The 19878-nt window shown below is 51.5% G+C and overlaps 2 protein-coding genes across 5 annotated transcripts in view; one reads left to right on the top strand and one right to left on the bottom strand.

The window, feature by feature from the left end:
- The window catches only part of pgap2 (post-GPI attachment to proteins 2), a 37141-nt gene extending 29104 nt beyond the window's left edge, over nucleotides 1-8037 (bottom strand). For both annotated transcript variants that reach the window (XM_041199496.1, XM_041199498.1), the window contains exons 1-2: nucleotides 7907-8037; nucleotides 2931-3096 (exon numbers count right to left, since the gene is read on the bottom strand). In XM_041199496.1, coding sequence (XP_041055430.1) covers nucleotides 2931-3096; nucleotides 7907-7920 — 180 coding nt within the window. In that variant the 5' untranslated portion in view covers nucleotides 7921-8037. The remainder of the gene's footprint in view (nucleotides 1-2930; nucleotides 3097-7906) is intronic.
- A 7301-nt stretch (nucleotides 8038-15338) lies between these two features.
- nup98 (nucleoporin 98 and 96 precursor) overlaps nucleotides 15339-19878 on the top strand; it is a 78743-nt gene continuing 74203 nt past the window's right edge. For 2 of the 3 annotated variants that reach the window (XM_041198827.1, XM_041198825.1), the window contains exon 1: nucleotides 15843-16018. The gene's annotated coding sequence lies outside the window, so the exon portion shown is untranslated. Of the gene's footprint in view, nucleotides 15811-15842; nucleotides 16019-19878 lie in introns of those variants that run through there. The other variant, XM_041198826.1, reaches the window with a different exon arrangement.

Below are 19878 nucleotides of genomic sequence, written 5' to 3'. Positions count from 1 at the left end.
CTGTACCTTATGTCTCACATTCTGGACACTCTGGAAACAGTCTGCTCTTAGGAATATACAAACAGGAAACACTCAATCCCTCAATGCTATTCTGCCATTCAATTAGATCCTGGTTGTATCTTAACTCCATCAGCCAGCCTTGGCTCCATAACCTTCCACACTCTTGTCCTCTTGTTCTGAACTTCCTGCACCAGAGAAAATAGTTTATTTCTATCTACCTGATCAAATCCTTTAATCATCTTAAACACTTCAATTAGATCATCCCTCAATCTTTTAAATTTGAAGGAATACAAGCCTAGACTATGCAACCAAATGTGTATATAACACCTTTAGCTCATTCTATTGAACCTTCCCCATCTTGTTTTTAAATAATGCTTGCCAAACATTACAACCAATGTTCAAAGTGATTTACTGGCTGTGAGACCATTGGGGGTTACCATTGACCAGAAACTGAACTGGACCAGCCATATAAGAGCAGGTCAGAGGCTGGAAATCCTGCAGAGAGTAACTCACCTCCTGATTCCCCAAAGCCAGTTCACCATCTACAAGGCACAAGTCAGGAGTGTGATGGAATACTCTCCGCTTGCCTGGATGAGTGCAGCTCCAACAACACTCAAGAAGCTTGACACCATCCAGGACAAAGTAGCCCGCTTGATTAACACCCCATCCACAAACATTCGTTCCTTCCACTACCAATGAACAATGGCAGCTGTGTGTACCATCTACAAAATTCACTATAGCTTCTCACCAAGCCTCCTTTAACAGCACCTTCCAAATTCGTGAATGCTACCATCTAGAAGGACAAGGGCAGCCGATAGATGGAACATCACCACCTGGAAGTTCCCCTCCAAGTCACTCACCATCCTGACTTGGAAATATATCGCCGTTCCTTCACTGTTGCTGGGTCAAAATCCTGGAACTCCCTTCCCAACAGCACCGTGGGTGTACCTACACCATATGGACTACAGCGGTTCAAGAAGGCAGCTCCACACCACCTTCTCAAGGGTAATTAAGGATGGGCAATAAATGCTGACCCAGCTAGCAAAACTCACATCCCACTGAATGAATAAAAAAAATGTGTTGCAGCAAGACTGGGGCTTATTCCTGACAGGCTCCCCACCAGATGTGACAATAGCTTATTGTGCTAATGGTAAATTCGTCAACCTCAATGGGCTGAAGGCCAAAGCCAAGAAAACAACCACTACTGTAATTGAACTTCAGCATGCTGACCATGTGCAGGTTACTGCTCACTCTGAAGAAATACAACAGATAGCTGATGTGTTCACCAAAGCTTACAAGAATATGGGGCTTGCTCTCAGCACCAGGAGGAGCAAAGTCCTCTACCAAGTGTATCAAATCCAACACCTTCAACCGAGATTCATGGCAAAGTGCTGGAAAATGTCCCTCACTTCCCATATCTTGAAGCTGTCTATCCCAGAAAGTTGACATTGGTTTCAGTGATGTGCCTCTTCATTAATGTGGCAGCTCAGCCTATGGTAAATGACGTACTCGAGTTTTCGAGAATTGTGATACCAAACCCGACACTAAAACTCAAAGTTATTGGGCAGCAGTTCACCCCATGCTCCTCCACAGTAATAAAACGTGGACAACTCACAGACGTCATATCAAGGCCATAGAACAGCATCATCAACACAGTCTTCGAAGGATTTTGTGAATCAAGTGGGGGGAACAAAAGAACAAAGATGAAAGTTCTCCAAGATGCAGACACACCAAGTATAGAGGTCGTGCTAATCTCACATCAGCTGAGATGGATCAAAGGTGTCATTCATCAAAATGCCCAACATAAACCTGTCCAAACAAGGGCCACCATTCAGAGTTAGGCCAGGGAATCCAGTCACACGGGGCCAAAAGAAATGTTTCAAAGACAACCTCAAAGCTTCCATGAGGGTCTGCTCCATTAACGTCAACACATGGGAAGCAAATGCCCAATTGCGGCCAAAATGGCGATCCATCATCAAAAATGGTGTCCAGATCTTCCAATTAACAAGAGCAGCCACTGAGAGAGAATGGCAAGAGAGGCAGAACGACAGGGCAGCTGCTCAAGCCAACAATCACCATCACCTCTGCCAGCTGACAACCAATGTTCTCAGTGTGGGAGAGTCTGTAACACTAAGATAGGGCTCATAAGCCACCTGCAAACCCACGGCCAACACTGACATCTCACTTAAACCCAGCCATTGATGAGGAAGAACCTTCCTCGACATGAAGGACGGCCAATTGACAAACGGAGTTGAAAGCAGGAGCATTCTCCTGATATCTTGGACAACATTTATCCCTCATCCAACTTCATCAAAAAAGGATTATCTGGTCATTATCACAGTGCTATCTGCGGAATCTTGCTTTGTGCTAATTGGCTGCTGTATTCTCTACATCTCAACGGTGACCAGACTTCAAAAAGTTCCTCGTTGGTTGTAATCACTTCGAGATGTCCTGGGATCATGATCGAATCATTTCTTGACAAGTGACCCGGCTTAAAAGGGGTTTGATAGGGTAGACAAAAATGAGATGTTTCCACTTGCGGGAAGGACCAGAACTAGGGGCCATCAATATAAGATAAATCCATTAGGGAACTCAGGAGGAACTCCTCTACCCAGAGAGTGGTGAAAATGTGGAAGTGATTGAGGTGAATGGTATAGATACATTTAAAGGGAAGCTGGATAAATACATGAGGGAGAAAGGAATAGAAGGATATGGTGATAGGATGAGATGAAGAGGGGGTAGGAGGAGGCTCGTGTGGAGTATTATTGCCAGCATCGGCCAGCTGGGCTGAATGGCTTGTTTCTGCACTGTAAATAATAAATACTTCTATGTAATATAAACACAAGTTCTTCATTCTTTCTGCACTGTCCCAGACACACAAACATACAGACGTTGGACCCCAGCTGCAGTCCCACCCCATCGAGCCTCACCTGGCAGTGTGTCGCTGTCGTCTCCTCAAAGTTAAACAGCATTGACCATATAATGCAGAAGAGGAAGCCAAAGAGCGGGCACATCACCGTGCCGACAGCCAAGGCTGTGAACCTCAACCGCAGCAGCACTGGTTCTTTATCCAATGGCAGGAACATGGGCAGCAGCCTAGAAATTCAAAGCAAAAAAAAAGGATTCCAACCTTAGTGATCAGCAACCAAACCAGCTTCATTAGAGACACAGTCCTAGCAAGCTCCCCACCCCCTTACTAAAGACGTGAGACCATAATCCCGGCCAACACTCCTCTGAGTACTGAGGGAATGCTGCACTGATCTCTCCACCTCTGTTCATTTTTATTTGATTGCATCTCTGAAAAATCTCTACATTCAAGATGCAAGATAAATGCAGGTTGTCCTACTATTCTTTATCAACAAGAACAAAGGAACACAAAGCAGGAAGAAAAATCACAGGGTTCACAATTCAAAATTTGAGTATTGGTGAAAAAATGAGACATATCGAAGCTTTTTGTCTTGCACTCATCAGGACACTGTGAGAATACCCATATCAGGGGAAAACAACAATTTATACTGTATGTGAGGAGAGTGCTGATTGGCTGGTAAATGGCATTACCATGGAGAATGCACCAGTGATGGTGACATGATCGAATCATTTCTTGACAAGTGACCCAGCTTAAAAGGGGTTTGATAGGGTAGATAAAGACAAGATGTTTCCACTTGCGGGAAGGACCAGAACTAGGGGCCATCAATATAAGATAAATCCATTAGGGAACTCAGGAGGAACTTCTCTACCCAGAGAGTGGTGAAAATGTGCAAGTGATTGAGGTGAATGGTATAGATAAATTTAAGGTCAGTTAACTGCCAAGTATTGTTTGAAATTTATACCAGGCAGCTTGACCTTGATTGGTCGAGGTATTGCCCTGAGAATGAACCAGCGAATGGCTGTCACTTATTTTGTTTAGCTGAAACAGGCACAGTGTGTGTACATGTTCTTTCTGTCTGCAAAGAACAGGACCCTGTGTATTAATATATGTAGCTTCCTGTTCACATAAATGCACCACATTGTGAGCCCGACTGATAATCTTAAATTGGTCGTCAGCGTAATTCTTGCACATTGAGGATTATTTAGCAAACGTTGTCCAATCGCAGAATCACATTTAATTTTGGATTGTCCAATCGCAGAATCACATTTAATTTTGAACACTGTGTTTTGAGTTTTGCAAGCACGGACTGGTTGGGTACGATCTGTACGTTCTCTGTTGCGAACGGTGGCTGGGACACGCTGTCTGGTACAATCCGCCAGTCTTTGGGGTGTACGGCCGACATACCCAGCATCACACTGGCACTGAAATTCATATCCGCCATTACTCATCTGTGAGATAGACAGAATGTCTTTTAGGCTTGACAGCAGCACCCTGTTAGTGATGAACACCACTCGTGTTACTGCTGCATAGTGGCAGCGTGAAACAGCTAGCTTCACTTTGCTTTGCGATGCCTTTCCAGGGTAATCTGAGGTGGACTGGGCACTTTTCAGGGCAGAAAGTGACGGCCTTAGGCCCGTTCATGGGTTTGCGTGATATACAGCGTGAAATGAAAAAGCATCCTATAGGATGCCTTTGATGTTCCTATTTCAGCACCAAGATTGCCTGGTGAGAAAATGGCTCAGGCCCTATTCACAAGATTGCCAACAAGACCAATCTTATAGCACGTGGAACTGTAAGAATCCCAACACCTATACTGACCAGTGAAGGTCGGCTTGTGGTAGATCGTGGTAGAGAATCCTGTCAGATTTCTCCACTAGTACGTCAGGGAAGGGGAGTTCATTTGACTACACCAGTTTAAAGGTGAATTTCAGCACTGGATGGAGCCCTTTAAGACATGTAGGGAAATTATTACACGCAGCTGAGGATTTAAACATAGCAAACATATCATCCACACATTGGAAATATGCGAGGGGTAGGAGGTTGGGTGTCATTCTATCGAAGACACGTTTCTCATGGAACCCAACAAAGATGTTAGCGAGAGCTGGGCCTGGAGGGGATCCCACGGCAACACCATCTATTTGAACACACATGGTGCTATTGAAACTGATCTCAACTGCGCGAGTTGCCAAGTTCAATGAATACTGATTGACGCAATGTGGTAGGTCTACATCGCCATGATATAGTGCTGCAGCGCAAATATCTATGACTTCCTGAAGTGGAACATTGGTGAATATGCTAGCAATGTCAAATGAGCACATGGACACAGCATTGCTATCGATGTGCAAGTCCTGTCCAGCCTTCGCAAATGTATATGTGTAAAACTTGCTCAAAACTGGTTGTAACAATTCGCCCAAACATTTGACCAATTCATGTTGTGCAGAGCCGGTCACAGATAAGATGGGGCATAGAAGGACATCACTTTTGGGTATCTTGGGCAGCCCATACATACGGGGATGTAGTGAACCGTGAGGATGAACCCTGTCATATATATATCACGCAGTAGCTCATCTCTCTTACACAAGTCCTGCAAGCGTTTATCTTACATTCAAGCAAGGCTGTCTGGTCATATTGAGCAGAAGGGCCAATTGATACGATTTGGTCGCAGCATTAAGAATGGCATGGATTTTGTTGATATAATTACGCTCGTTAAGGATGACTATTCCCGTCCCTTTGTCAGGTTTACTGATGTGTATGTCCGGGTTGGTCTTAAGGCCTCACAACACTGTAGGACATTCGCATTGCATGAGAAAATCAGACAGGTGGTTCGGAATCCCGTAACATGCGTGCGCTGGATGAACTAGGCTTTCATCAGCGCTTTCAGTGGATGCTGGTTTGTGGTGGGATAGTTGGGAGTAGATGAGTTCCAGCTCAGCAAATCCCTCTTCCTGTTTGATTTGAAATGAAGGCACACCAAAATTGAAATCTTGTGCAAGAACAAACCCCTCGCTTTCGAGTACATGGTCAGAGAGATTTGTTATGTGTTTAATGGCATCATTAATTACCAAACCGCTTCAGCTTAAGGGAGTTTACAGTGCGGATGTGTTTCAAACAGGTACCGTTTACTGGTGTTTATTGAAGCAATATGGTGGCATCAAAGCAAAAATTAAGGAAATTTGCGCACCTCAGATCAAGCGCAGTGTAGGACACGGTTTAAATTATTGCTAATCTGTTCAGCCTCATCTCAAAGTTAGGAATAAAAGGTGAGGAAATTCATAGGACCACAAAATGATTACAGCACAGGTGGCCATTCAGCCCATTGTGCCTACAAAAGCAACTCATGTAGCCCCACTCCCCCACTTTTTTGATCCTGCAAATATTTTCTCTTCAGGTAATTACCTAATTCCCCTTTGAAAGCCTTGATTGACCCCGCCTCCACCAGTCTCTCAGGCAGAGCATTCCAAACCCTAACCACTCGCTGAGGGAAAAAAATTATTCTTCATGTAGTCATTGCCTCTTTTACCAATTACCTTAAATCTAAGCTCTCTTGTTCTTGATCCTTTCACCAGCGGGAACAGTTTCTCCCTCTCTACTCTGTCCAGGCCCCTCATGATTTTGAGCACCTCTATCAAATTTCCTCTTCTCCAAGAAAAACAGTCCCAACTTCTCCAATTCATCTATGCAACAGAAGCTCCTCATCCCTGGAACCATTCTTGTGAATCTTTTCTGCACTCTCTCTCCAATGCCTTCACATCCTTCCTAAGGTTTGGTGCCCAGAACTGGACACAATACTCCAGCTGAGGCTGAACCAGTAGTTTACAAAGGTTCATCATAACGTCCTTGTTTTTGTACTCGATGCCTCTATTTATAAAGTCTAGCGTCCCAGGGATGGAGTTGTGGAATAAAATCCAAGGAAAGGAGATTGAAGAGGAGAGTATAAACCAGGTTCACAAGAGAATGAGATGTGTTCAGGAACTTTAACTGTCAGCAGACTGACTGCATCAACATGCCTCCTGTAGAAAAAAACAGCGTGCCCTACACTGATGTTGGGATTGCTTTTTTCTTAAGTAAAATGATTTCAAAAATCAGTAATTAAAATATTAGGCCCTCTGTCCTTATTCCCCAACTCAACCTCCAGTACCAAAACATTCCCTTCATATTGATAGGCATCCTGGGGGTTACCATTGCGATCAGAAACTGAACTGGACCAGCCATATAAACACTGGCTACAAGAGCAGGTCAAAGGCTGGGAATTTTGCAAGTAACTCACCTCCTGAATCCCCAGAGCCTGTCCAACACCTACAAGGCACAAGTAAGAGTATGGTGGAATACTCTCCACTTTCCTGGATGGGTGCACCCCCAAAAACAACCCAGAAGCTTGACACCATCCAGGACAAAGCAGCCCACTTGATTGGCATCCCTCCACCAACTTAAACACTCACTCCCTCCACCACTGACGCAGAGTAGCAGCAGTGTGTACCATCCACAAGATGCACTGCAGCAACTCACCGAGTCTCCTTTGACAAGGCCAGCTTTTATTGCTCATCCCTAGTTGCCTTCTTGAACCACTGCAGTCCATGTGGTGTAGGTACACCCACAGTGCTGTTAGGGAGGGAGTTCCAGGATTTAGACCCAGCGACAGTGAAGGAACGGCGATGTATTTCCAAGTCAGGATGGTGAGTGAGTTGGAGGGGAACTTCCAGGTGGTGGTGTTCCCCATGTGTCTGCTGCCCTTGTCCTTCTAGATGGTAGTGGTCGTTGGTTTGGAAGGTGCTGTCTAAGGAGCCTTGGTGAATTCCTGCAGTGCATCTTGTAGATGGTACACACTGTTGCTACTGTGCGGCGGTGGTGGAGGGAGTGAATGTTTGTGGGTGTGGTGCCAATCAAGCGGGGCTGCTTTGTCCTGGATGGTGTCAAGCTTCTTGAGTGTTGTGGGAGCTGCACTTTTCCAGGCAAGTGGGGAGTTTTCCATCACACTCCTGTTGTTTGTAGCTCAGAGCCGCTCACCGTCAGGACAGGGAACACAAACCCAGCTCTTACCTCTCGCCCATCATGGAGTGTCCAACGGTGAATCACACCCACAATAAATAATAAACTGAGCACAGAGACAAACCCAGCAGCAAGATCCCCCTCCAGCAGTCCCCAGACACCTGGACTGCAGACCCCCAGACCTCAGACACCTGGGCCCCCGACCCCCAAACCTCAGACACCTGGACCCCAGAGCACCAGACCCCCAGACTTCAGACACCCGGACCCCAGACCTCAGACACCTGGAACCCCGACCCCCAGACCTCAGACACCTGGACCCCGGACCTCAGACACCTGGACCCTGGACCCCAGACCCCAGACACCCGGACCCCAGACACCTGGACCCTGGACCCCAGACACCCAGACCCCAGACCCCCAGACCTCAGACACCTGGAACCCCGACCCCCAGACCTCAGACACCTGGAGCCCTGGACCTCAGACACCTGGACCCTGGACCCCAGACACCTGGACCCTGGACCCCAGACACCCAGACCCCAGACCTCAGACACCTGGACCCCAGACACCTGGACCCCAGACACCTGGACCCCTGACCCCTGGACCCCTGGACCTCAGACCCCTGGACCCCAGACCCCTGGACCCCAGACACCTGGACCCCAGACACCTGGACCCCAGACCCCAGACACCCGGACCCCAGACACCTGGACCCCAGACCCCTGGACCCCAGACCCCTGGACCCCAGACCCCTGGACCCCAGACCCCTGGACCTCAGACCCCTGGACCCCAGACCCCTGGACCCCAGACACCTGGACCCCAGACCCCTGGACCCCAGACACCTGGACCCCAGACACCTGGACCCCAGACCCCTGGACCCCAGACCCCTGGACCCCAGACACCTGGACCCCAGACCCCTGGACCCCAGACACCTGGACCCCAGACACCTGGACCCCAGACCCCTGGACCCCTGGACCTCAGACCCCTGGACCCCAGACCCCTGGACCCCAGACACCTGGACCCCAGACACCTGGACCCCAGACCCCAGACACCCGGACCCCTGGACCTCAGACCCCTGGACCCCAGACCCCTGGACCCCAAGACCCCTGGACCCCAGACCTCAGACACCTGGACCCCAGAGCCCAGAACAGACCCAACCCCAGGACCCCCGGATCTCCAGGCTCAGTCCCAGGCTCTGGGTCTATCCCAGGCCCGGGCCCGGGCTCGGGCTGTCTGACTGGGCCCTCCGGCCTAGCAGCAAACACTGAAACCTGTGGCCCGTGTTAATGCCGCGCCCGGGACTCGGGATTTGATCGGGGAGGGGGGGGGGGGGGGGGGGGGGGTGTTTGGGGAGGGGGACTCGGAAGGAGAAACCGCGACTAAAGGAAACCCGAGCGCCAGAGACACCGGCACCGGCACCGAATACAGCGGAGCCCCAGAGAGAGAGAGAGAGAGAGAGGGGGCGGGGCTGGAGAGGGGGCGGGGCATGAGGGAGCGGGGCTGCAGAGGGGCGGGGCTGCAGAGGGGGCGGGGCTGGAGAGGGGCGGGGCATGAGGGAGCGGGGCTGCAGAGGGGCGGGGCTGCAGAGGGGGCGGGGCTGGAGAGGGGCGGGGCCGGAGAGGGCGGGGCTGGAGAGGGGCGTGGCCAGAGAGGGCGGGGCTGGAGAAGGAGGGGAGGGGGCCCCGTGGGAAAAGGTGGGATCAGAGAGGGATCGAGGGGGCGGGGCCAGAGAGCAGAGTGCAGGCTCTGCTGTGGGCGAGGTCCATGTAATTGGTGGGGCCTGTGTCAGGGTCAGGGTCAGGGTCGGTGTCAGGGTCAGGGTTGGGGCCGTGGGCAGGGTCGGTGTCAGGGTCAGGGTCGGTGTCAGGGTCAGGGTTGGGGCCGTGGGCAGGGTCGGTGTCAGGGTCAGGGTCAGGGTCAGGGTCGGTGTCAGGGTCAGGGTCAGGGTCAGGGTCAGGGTCGGTGTCAGGGTCAGGGTCAGGGTCGGTGTCAGGGTCAGGGTTGGGGCCGTGGGCAGGGTCGGTGTCAGGGTCAGGGTCAGGGTCAGGGTCGGTGTTGTGGACAGGGTCGGTGTTGTGGACAGGGTCGGTGTTGTGGACAGGGTCGGTGTTGTGGGCAGGGTTGGTGTTGTGGGCAGGGTCGGTGTCAGGGTCAGGGTCGGTGTCAGGGTCAGGGTTGGGGCCATGGGCAGGGTCGGTGTCAGGGTCAGGGTCGGTGTCAGGGTCAGGGTTGGGGCCGTGGGCAGGGTCGGTGTCAGGGTCAGGGTCAGGGTCGGTGTCAGGGTCAGGGTCAGGGTCGGTGTCAGGGTCAGGGTTGGGGCCGTGGGCAGGGTCGGTGTCAGGGTCAGGGTCGGTGTCAGGGTCAGGGTTGGGGCCGTGGGCAGGGTCGGTGTCAGGGTCAGGGTCGGTGTCAGGGTCAGGGTTGGGGCCGTGGGCAGGGTCGGTGTCAGGGTCAGGGTCGGTGTCAGGGTCAGGGTTGGGGCCGTGGGCAGGGTCGGTGTCAGGGTCAGGGTCGGTGTCAGGGTCAGGGTTGGGGCCGTGGGCAGGGTCGGTGTCAGGGTCAGGGTCAGGGTCAGGGTCGGTGTCAGGGTCAGGGTCAGGGTCAGGGTCAGGGTCGGTGTCAGGGTCAGGGTCAGGGTCGGTGTCAGGGTCAGGGTTGGGGCCGTGGGCAGGGTCGGTGTCAGGGTCAGGGTCAGGGTCAGGGTCGGTGTTGTGGACAGGGTCGGTGTTGTGGACAGGGTCGGTGTTGTGGACAGGGTCGGTGTTGTGGGCAGGGTTGGTGTTGTGGGCAGGGTCGGTGTCAGGGTCAGGGTCGGTGTCAGGGTCAGGGTTGGGGCCATGGGCAGGGTCGGTGTCAGGGTCAGGGTCGGTGTCAGGGTCAGGGTTGGGGCCGTGGGCAGGGTCGGTGTCAGGGTCAGGGTCAGGGTCGGTGTCAGGGTCAGGGTCAGGGTCGGTGTCAGGGTCAGGGTTGGGGCCGTGGGCAGGGTCGGTGTCAGGGTCAGGGTCAGGGTCAGGGTCGGTGTCAGGGTCAGGGTCAGGGTCGGTGTCAGGGTCAGGGTTGGGGCCGTGGGCAGGGTCGGTGTTGTGGGCAGAGTCGGTGTCAGGGTCGGTGTTGTGGACAGGGTCGGTGTTGTGGACAGGGTCGGTGTTGTGGGCAGGGTTGGTGTTGTGGGCAGGGTTGGTGTCAGGGTCGGTGTTGTGGGCAGGGTCGGTGTCAGGGTCAGGGTTGGGGCCGTGGGCAGGGTCGGTGTCAGGGTCGGTGTCGTGGGCAGGGTCGGTGTTGTGGGCAGGGTCGGTGTCAGGGTCAGGGTCGGTGTCAGGGTCAGGGTTGGGGCCGTGGGCAGGGTCGGTGTCAGGGTCGGTGTCGTGGGCAGGGTCGGTGTTGTGGGCAGGGTCGGTGTCAGGGTCGGTGTTGTGGGCAGAGTCGGTGTCAGGGTCGGTGTTGTGGACAGGGTCGGTGTTGTGGACAGGGTCGGTGTTGTGGGCAGGGTTGGTGTCAGGGTCGGTGTTGTGGGCAGGGTCGGTGTCAGGGTCGGTGTTGTGGGCAGGGCCAGTGTCAGGGTCAGTGCTGTGGGCAGGGTTGGTGTCAGGGTCGGTGTTGTGGGCAGGGTCGGTGTCAGGGTCAGGGTTGGGGCCGTGGGCAGGGTCGGTGTCAGGGTCGGTGTCGTGGGCAGGGTCGGTGTTGTGGGCAGGGTCGGTGTCAGGGTCAGGGTCGGTGTCAGGGTCAGGGTTGGGGCCGTGGGCAGGGTCGGTGTCAGGGTCGGTGTCGTGGGCAGGGTCGGTGTTGTGGGCAGAGTCGGTGTCAGGGTCGGTGTTGTGGACAGGGTCGGTGTTGTGGGCAGGGTTGGTGTCAGGGTCGGTGTTGTGGGCAGGGTTGTTGTCGTGGGCAGGGTCGGTGTCAGGGTCAGGGTTGGGGCCGTGGGCAGGGTCGGTGTCAGGGTCGGTGTCGTGGGCAGGGTCGGTGTTGTGGGCAGGGTCGGTGTCAGGGTCAGGGTTGGTGTCAGGGTCAGGGTTGGGGCCGTGGGCAGGGTCGGTGTCAGGGTCGGTGTCGTGGGCAGGGTCGGTTTTGTGGGCAGGGTCGGTGTCAGGGTCAGGGTCGGTGTCAGGGTCAGGGTTGGGGCCGTGGGCAGGGTCGGTGTCAGGTTCGGTGTTGTGGACAGGGTCGGTGTTGTGGGCAGGGTCGGTGTCAGGGTCGGTGCCGTGGGCAGGGTTGGTGTCAGGGTCGGTGCCGTGGGCAGGGTCAGTGTCAGGGTCGGTGTTGTGGGCAGGGCCAGTGTCAGGGTCAGTGCTGTGGGCAGGGTCGGTGTCAGGGTCGATGTTGTGGGCAGGGTCGGTGTCAGGGTCGGCGTCGTGGGCAGGGTCGTTGCTTTGGGCAGAGCCTCTAGACCATGTCCACTTGTCCTGCACCTCACTGAATGAAAAGGTGCTAAATTCTTGAACCCACCCAAGCTGCTGCTCTCAGCCTCTTTATTCCTATAAAGTTTTAACCGATTAATATTTTTATATGTATACATTTTAATTATAAAAAGTGTATGGATTTACTAATCAAGATCTGTTTATTTATATGTTTATATATAGCTAATTATATTTCTTATCTGCGTAAAATTACTAGTTCATTACTTATTTAACTTTATACATTTACGTGTGAATTCCCTGTGTCATTGCACATCAGGAATTTGATGACCATTGTGGTTTGTGGGTTGTACGGTTGGAAAAAATTGAGAGTTGAAGACAGGGAGAGCAGGGATTGTCGATTAGACAAGGCTCCTGTTGCTGCTGTTTCATTCCAACCATAATCATCTAGACCTTTCAAAGGGATGGAAGGGAGTCTCCGGGGATTCTGTGCCATCACGACTATCATGAAACTAGCTAAGGAGGTTGCACAGCAGTTTTTCATTTGGGTGTTGAGCCTATCCAGGGACTTTGGGAGAAAAATGGTTACCAGTGAAAGCAACACAAGGGCCAAATCTATTGAGTGGGAAGTGAGAGATCCTACCAACCAGACTTGGAAAGATTATGATCGCATGTGGTGTGAGGGAAGCGATGTGAGTATTTGTAACTACGTGAGGTGTATCTTTGTTGTATCGACTACTTAAAGGGAAAGTTACCTTTTTATTTGAAGTGTCATTTGCCTGCTAATTTAATGTTTGAGGTATGCTGATTTTAGTTGGTTTGTTGGAGTAAACATTTTAAAAAGTGGAATCTTGTCCATCAATTTTCTTTCCATTGGCGTCATGGGAACTCCTTTCTTTTAACAAGTTATCGGTCTCTACAGTGATGATAACAGGAGTCAGAATGAGAAGTTGTCTTCAGGTAATGGGGGATTCTGAGCACAGTTGGGCTTGCAGACATAAAACAGTCCCAATTTTAAAGTTGTGCATTTTGTTCTGATGTTATCGCTATAAATTAGCATGTCCCCGGCTTACAACAAAAACTCTCCATGTAAACTTGTCACATTGGATACACAAATGTAGTGTCTCCACCGTGGAGAGGTTGTAATTGCAATGTGACGAGTTTACATACGAACATACGTGTTGGGCCCCTCGAGTCTGCTCCGCCATTCAATAAGATCACGGCTGATCTGATTGTAACCATTAATCCCAAATTCTTGCCGACCCCCCGATGACCTTTCTCCCCCTTGTTAATCAAAAATCTATCCAGCTCTGCCTTAAAACTATTCAAAGACTCTGCTTCCACCGCCTTTTGAGGAAAAGAATCCCAAAGATTTACAACCCTCTGAGAGAAAAAAATTTCTTCTCATCTCTGTCTTAAATGACCGACCCTTTATGTTTAAACGGTGATCCCTAGTTCTAGATTCTCCCACAAGAGGAAACGTCCTCTCCACATCCACCCTGTCAAGACCCCTCTGGATCTTAAAGGTTTCAATTAAGTCGCTTCTTACTCTTCTAAACTCCAGTGGATACAAGCCTAACCTGTCCAGCCTTTCCTCATAAGACAACCTGGAATCTGGAAGTGAATGTATTGGGGCCAGGAAGGGAGGCCAGTATGAAGATGAGCTGCTTAAAAGCATAGAATTATGGAATGGTTACAGTACATAACTGGGCCACTCAGCCCATCACGCTCATGCCAGCTCTCTGCAAGACTGATTTAGCTAGCCCTACTCCCAGCCCCTTTCTCCATAGACCTGAATTTTTTTCCCTTCAGGGGCTTATCCAATTCCCTTTTGAAAGCCATGTTTATATTTTAACATATAGGGCTGAACCCACTAAAAGCGAGTGCAGTGATAACACATTAGAAACTGCAATTATCCCTTGGAGTGTGAGTGATGTAGACACTGAGATACAATGATCACACGCTGAGTGGATCAATGATTATGGTATGCCTGGTGAATCTATTTTGGAGCCATCAATAGGAGCTGGAGATTCTGTACACAAACTATATTGATGACATCGCCCATTAGACATGTGTGACATCACCTTCCTACCAATCAAATTCTGACGTGCAACAAAACAAGTATTGTGACATCGCATACACCAAGTGACCACCGAATGAATTCCTCCTCACAAAAGGGAAGGGAACCGAGGATTCGCTGTCTCATTATGAACACTCGGTAAGTTCAACTGACCATATGAGTAATGTCAAGACTTTTTCCCACGTGACACCTCGTGAACATAGTAGCATTTGAACAAGTAGGGAATGGAGTTATGGGAAATCAGTGGGGCAGGTGGACATGGGTCCAGTTGTACCTGTATTTCACCTGTGCTAAGGGCTACAATAAAAATCTTGTGACAATGACATTCCCAACAAGACTTTTCAGCCATAAGCCTAAACCCAATAACACCCTAACCCTTAATCTTATCTACCTAATCGTAGGCAGAGAATCACTTGCAATGGCTTCTCTTCCCACTTCCACATCGTTACCTCTGGTGTTCCCAAGGATCTATCCTTGGCCCCCTCCTATTTCTCATCTACATGCTGCCCTTTGGCAACATAATCCGAAAACACAGTGTTAGTTTTTGCCCTGAAGAAGGGTCATAAGGACTGGAAACGTTAAACCCTGTTTCTCTCTCCACAGATGCTGCCGGACCTGCTGTGTATTTCCAGCATTTTGTTTTTGATTAGTTTTTCACATGTTGTCAATAGTGGGTCACTCCAGAAAATAAATGGGCTTCAGAATCATGGCGGAGTTAAAACAGAGATCATCAGTGATCTAAGTGAAACACAGAAGGGGCTGGAAGGGCCGAATGGCCTCCTCCTACTGTGTCCCAACATAGGAGGATTGGCGGAATTGCCCTTTTAAGAGGCGGGGCTTCCACGAGTGACGTCATCGTGATTGACGCGCGAAAGCGGTAACAGGCGGGATTGTTTGAATTGACCAATCAGGAGCCGCAAGAAGGCAGGGACCTTGTCCCTCAACCAATCACAATGAAAGGTACGCCTGATTGACGTGGGGAGCTTTCAAAATGGCCGAGGAGCGGCAGCAATATTTATTGCTGATCTGGCTGGGCGTTTGCTGCCAGTTATTATCGGATGATGTGCGCACCGAGAGCAGGCTGAACCGAAATGATGTCCAACCGCCTGACGGTTTTACCACAGAAAGGCGAGAGAGGCCTCAGTTTGTTTACAGTTTCGCCGATTCGCCATCTTGGGTTGATTGACATGGAAATGGACCAACCAGCTATGGGACCTTCATTGTAACGCCCACCTTCCGTGGGGCGGGGGAAAGCGGTGTGAACGACATGCGAATCAACCAATAGAATTGTTCTGTGCGTGAGAGACAGCGGATGGGGCGGGATTTCCTGTGGTTTGTTATGTTAACCGACCAATGGAAATCGAAGGCACGGCCTGCCACCGGCGATAGGGCGATTGTTAACCAATCAATTTCGCGAGTCTGTTTGACGTGAGAGCACGTGGTCGCTTTCCAGTCGGATGGACGTACGAATGGTCCAATCAACCGGCGGCAGTGGTCTTGACTGACGTGTGGCCGGACCAATCGGATCGCGGGTACTGCGGCCGGACGTCACGGCGGGTGTTTCTTTGCGTGTGTGGGCGGGGCCTGGCCTACTCGAGTTTGGTCCGGGCGCAGCCGCGGGGCCAAATACTGAAGTGCGCAGCGGGGAGAGAGTGAGGAGGAAGCGGCGGCGAGCCGACAGCCCGGAGCCGGCCGACCGCAGCGGGCGCTAACGACAGTGGGAGCGGCCTGGAGCGGGCGGTGAGTGAGGCCTGAGGCGCCAGGCCCGGGCCTCAGGGTCCCGGTCACCGCGGGGCTGCTGGAGGGGGCGGCAGGGGGGAGAATTCCCCTAATCCTATCCTATCCTATCCCTGCCCCATTACAGTAGTGGATGCAGGACCTGTGCTCCATCCTATAAGGAGGAAAGAAAAGAAAAGATGAATAATGATTGACCAGGGGTGATACCAGGTTCTCATTATCAGGAGGTGTTGAACAGGCTGGGACTGGTTTCTCTACAAGAGTGAAGGCTGAGGGAGGGGTGACCTGGGGTATAGGGCTTTGGGTGTGGGGGGGGTATGACCTGGGGTATGGGGCTTTGGGTAGGGGGGGTATGACCTGGGGTATAGGGCTTTGGGTGGGGGTATGACCTGGGGTATAGGGCTTTGGGTAGGGGGGGGTATGACCTGGGGTATGGGGCTTTGGGTAGGGGGGGTATGACCTGGGGTATGGGGCTTTGGGTAGGGGGGGTATGACCTGGGGTATAGGGCTTTGGGTGGGGGTATGACCTGGGGTATAGGGCTTTGGGTGGGGGTATGACCTGGGGTATAGGGCTTTGGGTAGGGGGGGGGGGTATGACCTGGGGTATAGGGCTTTGGGTAGGGGGGGGGTAAGACCTGGGGTATGGGGCTTTGGGTAGGGGGGGTATGACCTGGGGTATGGGGCTTTGGGTAGGGGGGGGTATGACCTGGGGTATGGGGCTTTGGGTAGGGGGGGGTATGACCTGGGGTATGGGGCTTTGGGTGGGGGGGGGGGTGGGGGGAGGGAGGTATGACCTGGGGTATAGGGCTTTGGGTGGGTGGGGGGGGGAGGTATGACCTGGGGTATAGGGCTTTGGGTAGGGGGGAGGTATGACCTGGGGTATAGGGCTTTGGGTAGGGGGGGGGTACGACCTGGGGTATGGGGCTTTGGGTAGGGGGGGTATGACCTGGGGTATGGGGCTTTGGGTAGGGGGGGGGTATGACCTGGGGTATAGGGCTTTGGGTGGGGGGGGGGGTGGGGGGAGGGAGGTATGACCTGGGGTATAGGGCTTTGGGTGGGTGGGGGGGGGGAGGTATGACCTGGGGTATAGGGCTTTGGGTAGGGGGGGGGTATGACCTGGGGTATAGGGCTTTGGGTGGGGGGGGGGGGGGGTGGAGGGAGGTATGACCTGGGGTATAGGGCTTTGGGTGGGTGGGTGGGGGGGGGGAGGTATGACCTGGGGTATAGGGCTTTGGGTTGGGGGGGGGAGGGCATGACCTGGGGTATCGGGCTTTGGGTGGAGGGGGGGTATGACCTGGGGTATAGTTCTTTGGGTGGAGGGGGGGTATGACCTGGGGTATAGGGCTTTGGGGGAGGGGGAGGGTATGACCTGGGGTATAGGGCGTTGGGTGGAGGGGGGGTATGACCTGGGGTATAGGGCTTTGGGGGGTTATAGGGCTTTGGGTGAGGGGGAGAGGGCATGACCTGGGGTATAGGGCTTTGGGTGGGGGGGTTATAGGGGGGTATAGGGCTTTGGGTGGGGGGAGTGGGTATGACCTGGGGTATAGGGCTTTGGGTGGGGGGGGGGGGTGTTGGATGACCTGGGGTAGAGGGCTCAGGCTTGAGAATTGTGAAAGGCTTCAGTAGGGGAGAGGCAGAGAATATCTTTTCACTTGTGGATGAGCCCAGAGCTCGTGGCCATCAATATCATTGAAAAGGGAGACATGTTGTCAAAGCTTTTCACCTCGCACTCAAGGCAAACGCAAGAATGTCAATTTCAAACAATTTATATCACAGGAGCCCTTAGGACAAACCCAAGTTTCAAACAAACACCGCAAATTCTGCTGCAGGAGCTCTCTTCAGCTCCCTTTCCTCTTGTTGTATAAATTGTTGTGATCGTTTGAAATTTGGCTTTCTTGTGTTTGCCCTGAGTGCAAGGCAAAAAGCTCCAACAACGTGTCTCTCTTTTCAGTGATATTCACATTCTGTACTACCAAGCGACTCTTAATGGCTGTAAATATGAGAGAGTCACTAATAAATCCAATCGGGAATTCAGGAGAAACCTCTTTACCCAGAGAGTGGGTGAGAATGTGGAACTCGCTGCCACAGGGAGTGGTTGATGTGAATTGTATAAGGGGAAGCTGGATAAGCACGGAGCAAGGAATAGAAGGATGCGGTGATAGGGGGACTTGAAGAGGGCGTGGGAGGAGGCTCATGTGGAGTGTGAACACCAGCACAGGCCGAATGGCCAGTTTCTGTGTTAGTACTTGCTGCCGCCCCCCACACCCAACATTTGGTTCGTTATAATGTGGAAGAGCATTCCAAGGGGTTGATAGAATAATCAGAAGTAAGCAGATGTTGTGCCAGAGGTGGGATCGATAAAGGGGTTTGCAGGAGAAGCAGTAATAGGAATGCCAGAACTTGGGGCCCAGGCAGCTGAAAGCTAGCCAACAGTGCGGTGAAGGGATTGTACAAAAGACCAGAGTAAAAGGGATGAATAGTTTAAGGGTACTCTTTCTGGAGTGAAGCCTAGCACAGATGTTGCAGTGTCGATGTGTTTTAACATATAGTGGAACCTGCTTCCCTTTCTAATGGAACTTGAAGAGGATTTGAGTTCTTCAGTATTTAACAGACCTCTTTAAACACACTATAAGTACCAATTCAATCTTATTTTTCTGGAATTGAATAGGAGGAGTTGTGTTTGTGTGAAAGTGTTGCCCTGTGAAAAATTTAGGCACTTGAAGTTAGAACATAGGTGACTGTACTTGGCTGCTTCACTTAGATGAGAGTTGGAGGAAATGTACACTTTAGAATATTGGTGCTCTTAACTGTTTGTAAAGATATCCATTGCTGTCCAGCTGAGATCTTAGTGCACTCACTAAGTTTGTGGTGAGTTCAGTGGATTGCACCTCTTCCAGTTAAACAATGTGAAGATTAGTCATTATCTTCAGGCCCTGCCACAAACTCCATTCCCTAGTCTTCGAATCCATCACTCTCCTTGGCCACTGTATGAGCTGGATCCAGTCTGTTCACAACCTTTGTAATTGACCTGAAGACCCTATTATTATTAACCCTAAGACTACCTATTTCTACCTCTAACATCACCTGTCTCTGCCCCTGCCTCAGCTCATCTGCTCAAACCCTCATCCTTGCCTTTGGTTACTTTGAGACTCAACTATGCTATGCACTCCTGGCTGCCCCTCATCTGTAATCTCGAGCTCATCCGAAACTGCTGTCTCTATCGCAACTCACAGCAAGTGTCATTCATGCCACCACCATAGACGGATTAAATCAGATGGGAAAAGGTGGCCTAGATAAGGAGCTCTTAGTGTTTTCAGGACAGTTTCTTAGAACATATTCTGTAGCTGACCAGAGAGCAGGCTATAGTAGACCTGCTATTGTGCAACAAGACAGAATTAATTAATGATCTCATAGTGAAGGTGCCCCAACGTAGCAGCGATCGTAATATTAAATTGCACCTGTACAAGTCAGACAGGTTGCATCTGAGCAGAGCCGGTTCTTTGCGAGGCGTTTCGCTAGTGCTGTTGTGGGGGGGGAGGTTAAACTAACTCAGCAAGGGCATGGGAACCAGGAGAGAATATTAGAAAGTAATACCAGGGTGCACAGAATGCTGGGAGAGGCAGATAGCACTAAAATAGAGAATAGTAAGCTAATAGGTGGAATCAGAGTAAGGGAGCAAGTAATGAAGTCTAAATCAGGATTACACTGCATGGATGTGAATGCACGGAGTGGAGTTAATAAAATGGGGGGGTTATAGGCACAAATTGCCTTATGGGATTATGATGTTGTGGCAATAATGGAGACCTGGCTTAAGGAAGGGCAGACCTGGGTGTTAAATATTCCTGGTTACAAGGTGTTGAGAA

This window comes from Carcharodon carcharias, chromosome 11 (genome assembly GCF_017639515.1).
Source record: "Carcharodon carcharias isolate sCarCar2 chromosome 11, sCarCar2.pri, whole genome shotgun sequence".
Lineage (NCBI taxonomy): Eukaryota > Metazoa > Chordata > Chondrichthyes > Lamniformes > Lamnidae > Carcharodon > Carcharodon carcharias.
Note: the sequence above shows the minus strand (reverse complement) of the source record. Positions and strands in the feature narration are given on the sequence as shown.